Genomic DNA, 17,711 nt, shown 5'->3' on the forward strand with positions numbered 1-17,711 from the left:
ACTGATCCCTTTGATTCTATTTTTAGGTAATGAAAGTATGATAAATGGTAGCCAAGATTATATGGTCAAAGGGATGTTTATGATTTCATTCGATTTCATGGTATGAAATGGTCAAGAATGAAATAACCAAAAGGAAAAAATCCTTATTAAAAAAGGTAGGTGGGTGTTTGAGTAGGATGATTGGGTTCGTGTAGGAATATTTCCGGTGTGTGCTGGAACGGGGAGGCGATTAGAAAGCACACAGTTCTGCAAATCTATGTCCCTGTTCCTTTGGAGAACGGTTTATGGACGTGCTATCTCGCCCTCTGGGTCTCCGATATGACCGGTGGACGTATGGTGTGTGTGTGTTGGTACGAGGTTTAGTTGCCCCATTGCTCCGGTTAGAGTCATCGACCAGTGAAGTGCATTAGCTGGTACCCTAGTATTGTCCGAGACGGCCTGTGAGCGCATGATTCACTCCCTCGTATCCAGCTCAGGTGTTGTTGGTTTTGAGAGGGTCATGGAGGTGGCAAATTGGGTGGGTATAACACTGATAGACGACCATGATCCCGAGGCAGGGTCGCGGAATGCTACCGAAAGTCGAACTGAACTGGTGCATACTGGAGGTATGGGTTTCCTGGTGGTGTTAGGTGTGCTGTTAGGCTTGAGTAGGTGTTAGGTTCGGATTGTTAGGTAGGACATCATCTCATACTGATATTAGCTCTATTGTAGCTACCCCTTGCACCCACATTCGTTTCTCTCTCGTCAAAGTTAGGTTTGTGTTAGGTTTGGTTAGGTTGCTCTAGATTTTGTTAGGTTTAATATAATTCTTTAGGTTGCTGGCCGGCGAATTATTTCCATCGATTTGCTTATAGGACTTAGCTCGGCCAATAGGGCTAAGTTAGGGGCGTTAGGGATACGAGTGTGGGACCATGTGAGGCTCTAAATTAAACTATACCATATAGTTTATAGAGATGATATTGACGGACGTGCTTTGAGACTTTGACTTTGAATTTGTGTTAGGGTATGGCTGATAGGTTGGAGTTAGGGAATTGTTTTGAAAGTGTGTGATAGGGTGTGATAGTGTGTGATATGTGTGTGTGATAGGGTGTGATAGGGTGTGTTTGTGTGTGTATATATTTATGTTTGACTGTCAACACATGCATGTGTTGAAGTCAAAGACATTGGTATGGAGCTGTCATGTTGTGTATTTTGCTGATGCTTCACTACTAATGATCTCTTTATTTTTCTGTAAGGTGGTATGGCAATGGCGATTCTATGCATAGAATGCCATTTGTATGGAGGATGTTGGCTCTCTGATACGGCGGTACGAATAATAAGTGTGTAGGTGTAGGATTCGATTTAATCTTTTTTTTAAAAGTAATTGTCATTAAGGTCTAATAAATTTCGTATTAAATTCTAATGGTTACATTCATATTTTGTATTTGATTGGTTGTAACGTTGCACAAAAGAGTCTGTTAGATGAGGGGATTTTACTCTTTCCTTTTCCTTTTTCCTTTTTCCGTGCACTGTTGCGGTGGTGGCCAAGTACTAATAATAACCCAACCCCTCTAATGTTAACCCCGAAATTCCTGAATCTAACAGAAGCTTTTATTTTCCAATTCTTTCCCTTGGACGATTATCTGCTTCCCTCGGTCGTTTTTTTGGTTGCCTTGGACGAAGAATGTAACCACTTCTTTAAAGATAGGACTTTTTGTTAAGTGTTAGGGTATAGGGTTAATATTTTCAATTAATTTTAATTTAATTTTAATTTTTTTATGATCACGATTGTTTTTCTTGAGTAGTTTCTTTTTCTGTTTTCATAATTTTGATTTCAATTAACTTTTTTCCATTTTCATAATATGATTTTTCAATTGTCATTATAATATGATTTTTCCATTTTCCTAATTTTAATTTTCACTGAGTAATTTGATCTTTTCTATTTTCATAATTTTGATTTCAATTAACTTTTTCCATTTTTCATAATAACTTTTTTACACTTAACAGTAGGGCTTTTAGTAATTTAAATTTTAAAGAGTTAAAGATAGGGCTCAGCTAGGTGCTAGGAGTATAATTAAAGATAGGGCTCAGCTAGGTGCTAGGTGCTAGGAGTAGAATTAAAGATAGGGCTCAGCTAGGTGCTAGGATACTTTAGGGACAAGTACCGTCGCTCCTCTTCTGACCTGTTACCTTGACTGTTATGATAAAAGCTGGAGAAAGATGTCGCTGGAAGGACATGCTGATGATTTAAGAATGATGTGATGCAATAGAACTTAATTTGGTGGCAGGGTATGCTTACTCTAAACCAACCCCCCTTTCCTACCTCCATCAAGGCTGTAGACTGAGCATGCTGACGCTCAATATTTGATGGTGTTGCAGGGTATGCTTACTCTGAATAAACACTGAACCCCACCCCTCCCCCCTCCCCCCACCCCATCCTTACTTGTAACTAATCAATTTTTTTTAGTTGTAGGACAAGAATCAACTTTAAAGGAATAATAAATAAATTTTTCTTATATTGTTTTTTCTTTTCATTATTATCTTATTCATTTTCCTGGTCGTTTCAATGTTAGGGTTTTTGTTTTCGGTCCTATATTTCGCCTGCTCGGTACACGGTGTACTGATCCCTTTGATTCTATTTTTAGGTAACGGATGGAAATTGTAACCAACAACAACCAAACCAACAACAACCAAACCAAACCAACAACAACCAAACCAACAACAACCAAACCAACAACAACCAAACCAAACCAAACCAAAGAGAAGTTAAGTCAATCTCGTTTTTACAGATATACTTCATAGTTTAATAGCTCAGATGTAGCAAATCTTGCTGCCTCCCCTACTCATATCTCTCACGAGTTAGGTTTGTGCTAGGTTTCTATTAGGTTTGATGTTAGGTTAGATATGATAATTCGATTAGGGGTTGCCGGCCAGCAACATAATGATTCGTTTTACTTGTTTTCTGATTAATATAGGGCTATGATAGGGACTACGATAGGGGCGTTTGAGATTCGAGTATGGGACTAAGCAAGATTCAAAATTTAAATATATCCCCCCGGATATTCTTAGTTATATCTGTTTGAGATATTTTGGGCGGACTTGACTAGAAAGATGAGATGTGTGTTGAGAAGATGAGATGTGAAGATGAGATTTCTGCTGTATTTCCATATTTTGTATTATAAGACTATTACATTAATGTTATTGAGATTTCGCTTTTAACTATGAATTTGATTTGAATTTCAGAAAACATCCACTGAATTCAATCAATGGTCTAGATATTAAGAAGCTACGCTACGCTATGCTACCAGAAACCAGGCTTATCCGTAGGGTGTTGTGGTAAATAAAGATTTTTTTTAATTATCCATAACCATGTAGAACTATGCTCACCCTTTTGTGCTACACACAATCTCACTCTCGAATCTCAACGTTCTGAGATTCTGTGTTGGAGGGAATGTTAGGTTTGCTAAGGTTAGGATTTGTGTAGGGCTGTAGTGGATTTTGATTAGGTTCGTGTTAGGGATTGTAGGGACTAAACTTGCTTGTGTTAGGGTGATGTTAGGCTTGTTTTGCTGGTTAAGTTCGTATGATCGAGATTTGTTGGCCAACAAATCATACAGGTACTGTAGGGTCCGAAGAGTGGGATTGTACCTTGATTAGTATCGAAAGGGCTTGCATGTTAAACATGTATATGAATATATTGAAAAAAATCCTTGTGCGTCGTGACATCACTATGTATTTCTATATACGTCCGAGTATAGCTTCCGAGGTGCTTTCGCATTAGGTCGGACACAGGTTTCCATTGATGTCCGAGACTCATCTATGGTTTTCCTGTCTGGCAAAGTCACTGTGGACGGAAGATTAACATGTCATAGTTATTAAATCTCTGAATTGTAATAGCATTGTAATAGTATTGTATTGTATTGTATTTGTATTGTATTGTGTATTGTATAATTATATTTTTGTATATTGTAACAGTTGTCTTTATTTAGTTCACACAATCCGGCGTAAAAAATCAGCCCCACCCCCCTTTTCCACCTTGAAAAACAGCACATTTTTAGAGAGCACACTGGCCTCAATTTCTAGAGGAAATTGCAAGACAGGTTGTCAACAGAATTCTCCCCTACTTTGACTTCAAACTGATCGAACAGAGGTCAAAGTGTTTTCAAAACAGCATGTTCTGAAATCAACACCACCTAAAATACAACGATGAAATGCAATGCTAGAAAACTGGTTAAATTACAAAGAAAACGAACCATATCTGTAAAAGAAACAAAATTGTCATATATATTATTATGCAATGGACGTCAAAATATCTCAAATATTTCAAAACACGTCAATCAAAAATGTCAAAACCTTTCCAGCACATACGTCAAAACATGTCAATCAAATAATTCAAAATATATCAATCAAATAGGTCAAAATATACCAATCAAAACATATCATCTGTCAATTTAATCATAACATGTCTATGAAAACGTCAAAATGTCTTGTATATATTGTACTTTTAGCAATAGTTACGTTGATCGAACTCGAATGAAGATGGGTAGTGCTACTCGGGAATAGTAGGGAGTGGGGGTGAATTGAAAGAAAAGATTACAAGTATTTAAAACAAGATAATCTTTATTTACAAGATAATACAGTTAACAATACGCGATATATAGTACTAAGATATCAACTGTTTTCAATCATATAACATTATCTTCAGACGCCAATAAACCAAATACAATATCTAGTGTATTGATACAGCAGAAAATAACGATTGCATCCACATCTTGTCTAGTAGAAATTGATATATCATAAACAGTAATGAACATTGTGCCTTGTCTTTTTGCACTTTAAGAATCCACTTGGTACGAGTATGTACTATACCAATGGTATGACAAAATAATTAGGTCAGTAGGTATGACGCATAATTAGGTCACTAGGTATGACGCATAATTAGGTCACTAGGTATGACGCTTAATTAGGTCACTAGGTATGACGCTTAATTAGGTCACTAGGTATTATCAAATCAAAGCAAAGATATATTAGACCTACATTGCTAGAGGAAAAACAACTTGGATTAAAAGCACTAAGATTTAATGAAAAAAATGGAATGGAAAATTTTAACAAATCAAAAACCTTAAAAACAAAATTATATACACCTTTTTTTCAAATATCTCAATCCTTAACCCTTTGAACACAAATAGTTTTCAATGTGAACAGTTCAGTATTCAAAGGGTTAACTGTCTTTGGCTATTCACACAAAAATAAAGTGCTACTAAATTATCCTGAATTCTTTAGAAATCTATTATATATAGGATTCATAATTGATCTTGCAGAAAATATGAAAAAAAGACAAAAAAACAAGACTTTATTTATACTATTTGTACATAAATATCAAATATTTAACCCTATTGACTAGAATATTATGATTTAGGGGAAAGTTGGGAATTTGGGACATTTAATACTGACTGAAAATCATACTCAAAAGTCACAAATTTATTTCAAGTCGAACATGAGAAATATTTGCAGTAATAATGAACACATGCAAATTGAAACTTAACTTCATGTTCTCAAATACATCTTATGCTACCATGTTGTATCAAGGGTGAAGCACACATCTATGTATTTGAAATAGACAACCTCAAGCAGGGATCTCCCTATACATAATTCAAGATCTTCGAGCTAAATTCATACTAATCAAAACTTCATCGATGCAGACATCTTCGTTTTCATCCGAAGTGTCAATCAATCTAAGGGAGATCATCCTCTCTTCCTCATCTTTATCACAGATCAAGGCAAAGAAGCTGCGACCTTGAGCCCGCTGCATAAAGGCATATTTGGAGGATTCTGACCAATAGTCACCAACACTGGATAGACCTGTAATAAATATAGTTCAAATTAGGGTCACAGTTTAAAGGTTAAAGTTCAAAAAGAAAATGGAGGATGAACACAATGTTATGTGCCTTGTTTCTCCTGGATGGAAGGACTGACATGGAAAGAACCTTAAAATGAATAATCTAGGTCCTTCACTGCATACTGCATGGCGTTGTGTCTTCATTAGTCCTTTTAAAACTAGAAAAATAGGACATTAAACTCTATTTTAAACATGTGCATTATCATCAAAGTGTTGTGCCCCCAATACAAAACAAAACTTTGGTTAGCCATTTCCCAAAAAGCCTTAGAAAAATCCAATACATTAACAGCGTGAAGTCTCAAAATATGAATTTTAAAACACAGTAATTCTGAAGAGTGCAGAACACGAACAGATCACAAACCTCTATCATGACACCATTTTAAATCTGGTAAAATTAAAGAAAATCTAATTAAAAACTTCTTCACCCTTTTCAAGCACTGACTGCCAGTCTGCAACTGGGATTTTCAACGTGAATCCCTTTGAAGTTTCCCTTTACTTCATTTAGGGCATGTTCAACCTTCTGGAGTACCTAAAGGCACTCTTCTGATGAACCTGTTCGCTCAGCATTCCTTTCAGAAAATCAGTAAAGCTAAGAACTCTCTCAAGTGCATCACTCCAATCTCCTTTCAAAGGGTTAACATAGCTAACGACTTCGTCAGTGGACAAGATAGTCCTTGGTCATTCTTTAACCAAACACAATGAAATGCCAATATTGGTGCATCACGAGGTACCTACCATGAAGTTTTCCTTTAAAAGCTGTGAAAGGAAGGGAACAGAACTTTCTGGGCAATGGTTGAAGGTCCTCAGCTGTTAAGATGGTGTACTCCCCATAGTCAGCCATATATACATTGAGCTATAAATAGAAATGAATGGAGTTTTACGTCCTATTTTTCTGTACCAGGTGGGCAAATAAAGACGGACAACGCTTTAAATAGCTTACCTGTTCTCCAAAGATCTCTTTAACGATCATTCTGTACCAGGCTCCAAGATACTGACCACCATAAAGATGTCCAACTTCTGGTTCTACTTCTTCAAACTATAAATAGACTATTCAATTAAAATAATACTATCAACGGTTATTTTGAAAAGAAAATTCTTGATGATTCCAGAGTGAACAGAACACACCCCAACCAGTTTTGTACATTTCAGCCCAGGAAAAACTTGACATGCTTACCACAGCTCTGGCATAATGGTCATTAAGTTGAACCATAAATCTTTCTAGATCTTCCACTTGATCATACGGTAAACACTGAAATACACACAGAAATACAATAGAGTTTTATATCCTACTAATTAAAGAATGCTTCAGATATCCTACCATCAGATAGATGCATTGCCTCTCTCATTGGAAAGACCACTTTGGGTCATTAAGCTAAGCTGTTCCCTCGTATACAATACATGTATAGTAGCATGTTGTATTGAGATACATCAATTTGCCACAGTTACTTACCACAAAATTTGTTGGGTCAGCAACCCACAGAACATATATAGGGAGCATTTTACCCACAGGAGGGATTTCAACATAAGGTGGCATCACAGTAGCAGTTGATGGGGCTTGTGGGACACTGGTTATCACAGTAGGGGTTATGGACGCTCCGTTTGTGGGCGTCGACGTTCGGTTTTGAGATTTATCCCAGGTATAGATACTGGAAGAGGATGACTTAGCACTATTGGAGATCCCGGACGGGAGGCTGGCTGTCTCTACAGTGTTCTTGCTTAAGGTCATGCTGTCAAAGTTGGCTTGCATGGAGCTCACAGCTTCAGCAGCTAGATCATTCTGTTGCTTCGGTTCGAAAGGACTCACAATGTTTTTGGGGATGTCTGTTCGGGAGTGGATAGGTCCAGAGTCGTTGCTACCCACACTTTGAGTGTCACTGGAATTACTGGGTCCCACATTGCACGAGAATAAGTTCAAATCAATTGTCTTTCCCTCGGAAATGAGGATCTTCGCGATCTGTTCATTGATGTTGAGATCTTCTTCTCCGTCTGTGTCATACAGAACTACAGTTAGCTTGCCATCCCTGAAATGGATAAATGGACAGTGTGTTGAGCTTGTGGACATTATCCAACTGTTTTTGCATGTTCATAGCTTGGTGCAATTCTGTTTTAAGCTCCCATCTGAATCTTATCTGTTCTTGAATTGGCTAATGAAGCAAGCAGTGTGCAATGAGGGCAATTCAGTCTATAGTATTCAGGTGCCCCTACTGAACGATTGGACACTTTTACCTGGAGAACCAGAGTAATTGCTAAAAGAAAACCTTACCTAGATACCACCTCAGCCACACAGATTTTAGCCACGACCAGAAACAACTGATCAAATGTTGTGGGATCAACTAAGTAGTTCTCTAAACCATATAAATTTACACTTACAGCCTGGAAAGGACGAAAGATGGAGGGCTCAAGTTGACCTTTCTTGGGGCCATTCTACATATGCTTTAAGTTATATTATTTGGAGGACGGAGGTGTTTTAACAGTTGTTAGTGATGGCCCATAGGTCAATGAATACAAGGTTTTATTTCATTTACATTCAGTGTTCAGATGGTTAATGATGGTTAACCCTGATTCCAAAAGGGATGTTGAGTGGACAAACCAGTCATGTATGATTTTTGGACTTGATTGATCTTTAAATGAGATTATATTGAGTATAGTGATGAACTATTTTGAAAATATATATACGCTTACCTGATAAGGAAGTTTTCTGTTCAAATCGACATCAATTGGTTTTAATACTTCTTTTAATATCAATTCAGAATCACCATGATCCAAGAAATAACACTCAGCCTAAAATGTACCATAGTTGTCTTGTGTAGGACAAAAACATATCGTGATAGGACAAGGGCAATAACTCAAAACTTTTTTACACAAACTCACTGTGTTATCTGGGACCAGTGGGTTTGATATGGCTGTCATCTGATTGGTCAATCGCTAAAATTATCAACCAATCAGATTACAGTATTTTTAAAAGCCAGTTTCTGGTTGTAATCCCCAAAAGAACCAGCTTACCTTGTCTCCTTCTATAGATAGAACTTTGACTCTGTGGTACAAGGAATCCAAGGTGACCACACACACCATCCCAGCTGTAATTATGTAGTTGAAGGGTGAGATCTTGTAGAAACTTTCTAATTCTGCTTCCAACTCTTCTAATTTATCCTGAAATCAAGGGCATTAACTCTTGATCATTAAAGTACAGAGCATCAAGAGCTCAGAAAGATACTTTATGTGTCAAGGACATCTATATATACATGTTCTATTCAACAAGGCCTTACCGAGAACTGATCACCAACTAGCCTAACCATTACACCAGTAATGGGACTGAGAAAAGAGACATACACATCCAAAAACTTTTCATCAGGGATATCTAATAGTTCTGAAAATAACAAAGGATACAACATCAATCATCAGAATCGCTGCATTGAAAATACAGCAAGATAAAATGTCTCACAATACAAATACTTAAGCAAATTCTTGATTCCGAAAATGGATCATGATGCGTCTACTGAAGAACAGGATGATTACCTGGTTCATCAGGAGATCGTTGTGGAGGTGATGACAATACTACAGCTTCTCCCTGGTCCAATAACATCTGATTGACAGACTTTTCTTTATCATCAACATGGTAGAGATTGACGTCATATATACCATCTAGAAGTAGAGAGAATGAATGAATGAATGAATCTTTATAGAATGAATGAATGGGAAAATGAATGAATTAATGCTAGAATTAATGAACAAATGAATCTTTAATCCTGTTAATTCTTCTCATTAAGGGACCACACTTTGATTGACTAGAGATAAAATAATGGCCAACATACCTTGTATAATGACAGGCTGGGCTATTAAGGCTAAATCTTGCACAAATTCAGCCAATATCTGTAAAGATTTTTTGCTCCATTGGGTATCACCTTGCTGTAATAGAGTATAGAAGTTGACAATGAAATGAATGGAGTTTTATGTTCTACTTTTCTGCAACTGACTGAGCTGATGAAGAAGGGCATGCCATGCAGTGTGCAAGGATGGAAATTTTGCCAGAAGAGCAACATAAGCCTACTCTTTCTAGACTACCGACTGTCAAGGGATCTTTTGTCCTTTGGTTTATTGTCCCATCTGAACAACTAGAGGCTTTTCCCATGTCAGCCCATAGGACCTGTATCACTGACATGGAAAACCTGGTCAAAAAGCAGCTCAAGGTTTTATCAAAACTTATGCCTAAAGTCTGTTTCAAATAAGTACTTACTGGAGGTTTGATACCATATAAAGAACAGACTATAGCCTGCTCAGGCTGGTTGACCACTTTTGGCGGTAACTGCCTGATATTGTCCAATGAAACTGTTTCGATGTTACCATAGTCTACGAATCGGACCGTTAACTTCTGGAAGATAATTTATATTGGATTAACAGTAACTCTTGTAGTTTCTGTCCATTTTTCTGTGGGCTACTCATGATCTGAAGACAATTCTTCTTCTAATCAAGTTCAGACACTGATTGACTGACAGTACATGCCCAAGCTATTTAGATAACAGGGAACAAGGTGGACCTCAACTAATAAAAAGCAGACAATGCTTACCCTGTCTACTACATCAGTCATGACTATAGCTCTATACCACTGTTCATCTTCACTGTACAGAGCTGAACAGTAGATACCTTTCTCTACATACTTTGGATCTGGTTTCGGTAAATTCTGAAAGGAAAGAAGACATGGCGTCAAAACCTTATTCCTGCAAATAGAAAACACGATGTTCTTCATCTTTTGGCATCTTATGTAGCAAGAGTAGCATTTAAGGACATACAAAAGAATTTGCCTACCTTGCAAACTTTTTGGAGCACGTCATTTATGTGATCGCAGCAGCTACTTTCCAACTGTATACAGAATTCTGTTACTGATGTGGCATAGGTTACATAGGCTATGTGATCCGTGCTGGAATAGAGAGAAAGAATGAATGAATGAATAACTGAATGAATGAATAAAGGAATGAAGGCTAAACTATGAATGAAGAAATCTTACCCAATGGTCATTTCTGGAGCTGGTGGTATAACAGTGCCCTGAAATATAAGAAAATAATCTTCAAAATCAGTTTCTATTTCAAATTTTTTTTTCAAAATGTTGAGCAGTGAGGTATTGCTTTTAACTGAAAAAAAAAAAGGCTCAGCATCTTTACATACCTTAAAAGGGTTGACTATGAGGGGTAAGGAATTGCCAGCTGAGGCTACAGTTGGTTTTATGATAGGAATAGTACGCGCTGAATAAGACTTAGTGGCTGGTGGTGTGACAGTATTTTGGATTGGTTTTTGGACTTCTACTGCTTGCTGTTTAGGTTCTGGCTCTTTCTGTTTTTCTTGTTTAATGACGTATATTATAGGTCTGTCATGCGTTCTGAAATTTTAGAAATTTGGAACCTTTTTAACATTTTGCTAAACTTCTGAAGTTGTCACAAACTTGTAATGTTACTAATACAAGAGAAAATAACAGTTTTGGTTCTGAGGATCTTTTCCACCAGCTGGTCCTTGGCAAAACCTCTTGGCAATGTTAACTAAGATGACTGAACACTAGTCTATAAGTGTTCCAAGATATAACTAAAGACAACTGACTAAACTCAGTGGATTGGGCAATGGGGTAAACTTACATTTCAACTCTGGCAATATCAGTACACTGCTGTATCATCTCTATCAAGTCATCTGGTGCTGGTCCAAACTCTTCTGTATATCTTACCTTAAATCTTGCACCCCAAAGTCCTCTCTCGGTGATCTCTTCTAATATCTGGCAGAGATGATCAAAAATTTGACATTCAATTGATCATGTATTTCAGGGCTGACATTCAACGGATTTTTTTTGAATGGTTGGCATTCATTTGACTAATTAAAGGCTGACATTCAATATATCATGTATTTTAATGCTGACATTCAATATATCATGTATTTTAATGCTGACATTCAACTGACATTCAATATATCATGTATTTTAATGCTGACATTCAACTGACATTCAATATATCATGTATTTTAATGCTGACATTCAATATATCATGTATTTTAATGCTGACATTCAACTGACATTCAATATATCATGTATTTTAATGCTGACATTCAATATATCATGTATTTTGATGTTGACATTCAACTGACATTCAATATATCATGTATTTTAATGCTGACATTCAACTGACATTCAATATATCATGTATTTTAATGCTGACATTCAATATATCATGTATTTTAATGCTGACATTCAACTGACATTCAATATATCATGTATTTTAATGCTGACATTCAATATATCATGTATTTTGATGTTGACATTCAACTGACATTCAATATATCATGTATTTTAATGCTGACATTCAATATATCATGTATTTTAATGCTGACATTCAACTGACATTCAACATACTATTGACTAAAAATCTGACATTCCTTATATCATACCTACCTTCATTATATTCTGTTTAATTTCTACAGGAACTTTGGCAGAGGCATCAGGAACTGTATTAATGGCCTGGATTTGTCCTGGCGGTGCTTCAGCACTAGAATTACCTGATGTCTCTGATCTGTCCTGGTATACATTTTCTGAAGAAAGAAGCACAGTTATTTCACTTATAAACTAAGCTTACAGCTTCACTTATAGGTTAAGCTCTGAGCTCAAATAAAAACCTAATCATTCACATGTAGGCTTAGCTCAGAGCTTGAAGAAAAAACCCAATTATTTCACATGTAAGTTAAGCTCTGAGCTCTCTCAGAAACGAAAATTAAATTCTCCTCAAATGAGACAAGATTATCTAAATTTGTGGGTAAAAATGCCTGACAGTGAAAATTTCCAATAGATCACATATTTACCTTTAGTGATATTGAATTCTTTACAGGCATTTTTAGCTGCTTGCTCCCTGGCAGCTAGCTCCGTTTCAAAAACTTCTGAAAGAATCAACGCCATCTTTTATTATTTAATGTCTTCATACACATATTAAGGAATTGGGGATTCTGTACAGTTTGTAGCACACAGGGCTGCAATTTCTTGTCCCCATCTAAATTCTTTTTGCATGTGAGCTAGTTTTCCAACAGGGGGCTTTATTCTCCACAAATCAACTCCAGATTTTAGAAATACAGTAATCTGATTGGATAACAAACCTGAATTTAAAATCAATTTTAGTGATTGACCGATCAGATGACTGGAACACTGAAATCATTTTAAAGTTAAGTCTTTAAGAATCAGGCCCCAGGGGGTTAGACATAGGAGAAGCTAGATAGAGGACTTACCAACACTGCCAATATTTCTTCCCTTCATGTGGACAAGTCCCAAATGTCCAGTTATTGATCCTACTCTAGCCTCTGTCGTATCCACGTTAACCTCAACATCATGGTGGAGAGAAAAATCCTCCAAAAGTTCTAAATATTCACAGCTGTCAGATGAATCAGCTGCAAAAATTTAAATGAAAGAATGACAATATTTCGTTGCTTAAAAGCACAGTGAACAAAAATGAATGAATGAATGAATGATCAGGCATGATAGTACAAAATAAAAATGAATTACTTTTGATCTCCATTACAAAAATTCCATATAATTTTAACTTCAATAAATTCAAATTTCTCCTTATTTAATATCTAATTTTCTTTAAAACTAATCAAACCAGTGTTCCCATGCCCAAATAAAAACAAGTAAGTTATATAAGATGTCTTTCTTGGAAATTTCCAAATAGATAAGAACTTTATTTTCCAAGAAAATTGAAAAGAAACTAAAAGTAGCCTTCTCTTCTCTCTATTATTATTAATTATAATCGCTCCCTAATATGAGGGTTACATGCTAAAGTGAAACATGATAGAAAATGTTATTGTTGTAGGTATTAAAGAGACAATATAAGCAGGAAAAATAAGACTGTAACTTATAAAAACTCTGCCATTTTGAACAAGGAAGTAATAAGGACTACTGTAGTATTAATTTGGAGGGTGTAAAATGCCCCATGCCTTTCACTCCTATGCCCTATGTTTCTATTACTATGCTTTATATAGTATAATTTCAAAAATTTCAAAATTTTAAATTTAGGGACACACAGGGTCTATTCAGCACACTGGGCATTTTACATGCATGCGTAATAAAGGGAAGTAAGCCTTACATGAAAAATCTGTTTCAATTTGTGTGGATTGAACGGGATATTTCTCTGGTGAATCCCAGTTTTCCATTGTGTTAGGATTAACAACTAAAAATAACAATAACTATGAACAATAATAACAACCAGGGCTGTTAATTTATCTGTATTTACCAGTCATGTCTGAGCAAAGCTCCAAAATGACTGATTGCAATTTTGATCTGAAGAGCTAGATTTTCTGAATTTGTGCATTCTCGTTGTAATTTGGTACAAGATTTTGATTTTCGTGTTCAAATGTCCGGGCGGTGAATTTCCAAAATAAACAGCCCTAGCAACAATCCCTTTAACATGTCAGTAATGTGTGTCTCCGTCACTTTAAACTTTTTCACTGTCAGGTTCTTTAAAGTCAAAATTTCAAAAGATTCAAAAGAAATTTTCGTATATTGTGTTTTTATCCAGGACAAGTAATTTTGATTCCATTTGTGTTTGTGATTTGATGGCGCCGTAATTTAAATTTTTTTCTGAAATGTCAGGAATCACAGATGTCAAAGAGTAAGCAGGAATGGTGCTGAGTGAATGGCACAAAGTTTTGGAAATAAGGCAGTTGTAGAGAAAATCATAAGCAAACAAATCTGCAAACAGGAATTTTTTAATAAAGTTTGAAGCTTATGTTGTTATATTACTGGAGAAGCTTGAATGCTTAAAAGCTTAAAGATAGGTTATTAAGTTAAGTCATTAATGTCATGTTAAAGAAGGAAAAAATTAACGTTAAATTTCAAAGCTTATTGGTTGGAATTGGAAAAGAAATGTCCAAACCTATTTGGCAGGACGAATTAACAAAACAAGCTTCCAAATTGGAAAAATTAAAAATCAAAAATTAAGAAATTTCCAACCTATTTGTGTGCAAATAAAAAAAATTGGAAATTTTCAAAATGTAGAAAACTGTACCTGCAACTGGTTTTATGGAAGAGTTCTCTTCTTTTTTCTGGAATCTTGGTGGCTTTTCAAAACTGCTGCCATATTTTTTATCATTTGTTGCACCCTGGAAAGAAATTCAAAAGTAATTAAACAGAAGCCAGGAATCGAAACAAAAAATATGTCAGTTAAAACATAGAAATAAATTCAACTTTGGACTAAAGTTTTGGATGTTAAAGACTCCATCCATCTTCACAATGTCAAGATATTATGAACTGCATCTTATACCTTGACTTCATTAGGCTCATTTCTTGTATAAGAAGCAATTCGTAATTGCTTGACATTGTGAAGATGCCATTCATCAGAAAAACTAGGTTTGGTAAATTGAATTTTAGAGATTGGACAAGAAGGCATTGTTCATTGAAACACAGGACTTACCGGATGAGGATTTTTTCGTCTATCATCATAAGGTTCCCCACAAGGGTTGTCGGATACTTTTCTGTGAAAATTTCCAGAACGGGGGCTAACCACATTTCCCACAGTGACAGTGTAATTTTTCACAGGACTCTGATTGTCTTTGGGTGTGTTATTATTATCATCCCACATGCCTCCAAATTCACTCAGTGGTACTTGTAACAAAGGAGATATAGCTCGACCATAAGGGTCCAGTCGGACAGCCGGTCTGCCGTGAGAACTGTAGGGTCTAGCCATAGGCGGGTACATAGGTTTTCTAGCGTAATCTTGCCAGCCAGGTGGACCTCTATAAGGATGACCTCCATAAGGTGGACCCCCATAAGGTGGACCCCCATATGGTGGACCCCTGTAAGGTCCCCGAGGAGGTGGGCGAGGTCCTCTGGGCGGTCTGCCTGGTACTACTGGTCTTGTGGGTCTTCTGTGCATGACCTGAAAAAAGCAGAATTTAAAATTTCATTTTTCATCCAATCATATATAAGGCAGGACATTCTTTCCTAAATATTCTTTTTTTTGTCTTAGAAAAATTCAACAAGTAATACGAAGCTATTTGGATAAAGTGGACCACAGTGGCATCTATCTGTTAAGGAAGTGCAGTTTTAAATAAAATACTAAATTAGGAACATAATAGTGGGACATAACCCCAGAAATAGAGCCAAGCACTCACCTTAGGCAAAGCTTTCTTGCGTTTTTTAGCAGACCTCTGTTTGGAGACCATTTTCTGTATATGAGCTGTAGATTCATCGGCTACAGCCATGACTCTTTCTTCCCCTGTTTTATGGTCATATCGTATCCTGGCTACATCGGGGATACTTTCTATAAATTTGATCACGCTCGGGAACCCCATCTCTTTATACGGCAGATATTCCCCAGCAAACTCGCTGTAATCGGCTAAAATTAGAAATGACACCAAATCATTTTTCTAATTCTCATAAAATGATGCGATTTTATTTACAATACTGACAGGTGAAAGTTAGCTGGACATCTGATTTAAAATTGGAATTATCTGTTGAAATTAGACATGACTTGAACAATTCGAACTGTTTTCATTTTTATTAACACTGTTAGGGGGAAACTAGCTGGAAATATCCAAAGATGCCATGCCCATAGGAAGAAGCAGATATCTGCCAGACAATTGGAATCTTGAAAATGGAAACTATAAATGCACAGTAGCCTACTTGTAAACATAATCATACAAAAACTAATTCACAGCAAAGTTGGCACCAAACTTCGGACTGATATAAGAATGGTGCAAATTGATGCCATTTAAAATTTTTAGGATTTAGGATGTTTAAGAACGATTACACTATTTATTTACCTAATAATCTAGTTGTAGCTACACCATCTTTACTGCTCATTAATACTGCTCTTATTAAAGATTTCATAGACTTCAGTTTGTCGTCTGCCATTTTGATTAATTTCTTCTTTTATCTGTCAAGCTGAAAATAGAATAATAAATGTGGTTAACCAGAAACAGAAACTGAAACTAAACTGTTTCAAAGAAATTGCGATGGCCATTGATTCATTGGGGGGGGGGGGGATACCAGGAAGGTGCCATCGTGGTTCTTCACCGCCTTATTCCTCAATTGATGATTTGTCTACGAATTAGAAACGCACATTGGCAAAACATGGCTTAGCAGACAGATTTCAGATTGTTGGTCAATGGATTTGATATGGACGTGGGCTAAGAAGATAGAACTTACGAATGACAGTGAAAGGTAATAGCTATGTTTGTTTGTATTTTATTTATTATAGAAACTAGAATAAATTTAGTTGTAGAAAAATGAAAATAACGTGTAGACTTTCATTGTTTCCAACATTAGAGAGTTGAATTTGCGACTGGCCGAGTTGTTTGTTGTCTGAAGCCTTTTTTTTTCTTTTGAATGGAGGGGGTGGGATTAAAAAGTTCCAAGAAAATTTATTGGAGCTTCATATTTTACCCTGCAAATAAATATCATGAAATTTATAGGCTCATGGATGGGCCTTTTCTGTGAAAAAAAATAACTTGTAATTGTGGTCTGATTCTTCATGGAGTTCAGTCCCTTGAATCGGTCATCGATCTCAAATTCCATTTCCGGTCTACAAAAATAGAGAAGAAATTATGCAGGATTTTATTGAAGTTTAGCAAGTATGTCACTTTATATTATTTTTCTGGCATCAGAACAAGTTCTGGTACAACTTATGGTCCGTGTCAGTCGTAGCCCTGTCTTCAAATTCCCATTCGTGTCGAATGTCATGCTGAAAAGACGGCTTGCCCCTGAGATAACTAGAACTTTTTATCGACCAAATTCCAAATTCCATTCACTCAATGAAGTTTATTTGGTTTGGCCTGACTGATGGAAGGATTCCAAAGATTGTCTAGCTATCAGTCAATG

At 36.3% G+C, this 17,711-nt stretch overlaps 1 protein-coding gene across 1 annotated transcript; it reads right to left on the reverse strand.

Moving 5' to 3' along the window:
• Window positions 1-4,581: 4,581 nt before the first annotated feature.
• Window positions 4,582-17,141, reverse strand: LOTGIDRAFT_237885 (hypothetical protein). The gene is made up of 27 exons (XM_009048428.1): window positions 17,040-17,141; window positions 16,655-16,775; window positions 16,004-16,227; window positions 15,304-15,768; window positions 14,899-14,992; window positions 13,978-14,061; window positions 13,124-13,282; window positions 12,707-12,781; window positions 12,303-12,439; window positions 11,500-11,633; window positions 11,039-11,249; window positions 10,881-10,918; window positions 10,682-10,793; window positions 10,443-10,556; window positions 10,113-10,247; window positions 9,691-9,784; window positions 9,395-9,520; window positions 9,145-9,245; window positions 8,882-9,028; window positions 8,750-8,803; window positions 8,561-8,659; window positions 8,142-8,251; window positions 7,329-7,899; window positions 7,053-7,127; window positions 6,819-6,914; window positions 6,614-6,731; window positions 4,582-5,841 (listed from the first exon to the last, which is right to left on the reverse strand). Exons 2-27 carry the CDS (start codon window positions 16,743-16,745, stop codon window positions 5,633-5,635), a joined length of 3,873 nt encoding a protein of 1,290 aa, XP_009046676.1. The 5' UTR covers window positions 16,746-16,775; window positions 17,040-17,141; the 3' UTR covers window positions 4,582-5,632.
• Window positions 17,142-17,711: the final 570 nt, after the last annotated feature.

The sequence above is a fragment of the Lottia gigantea genome (genome assembly GCF_000327385.1).
Source record: "Lottia gigantea unplaced genomic scaffold LOTGIsca_121, whole genome shotgun sequence".
NCBI classification, from domain to species: Eukaryota; Metazoa; Mollusca; class Gastropoda; family Lottiidae; genus Lottia; species Lottia gigantea.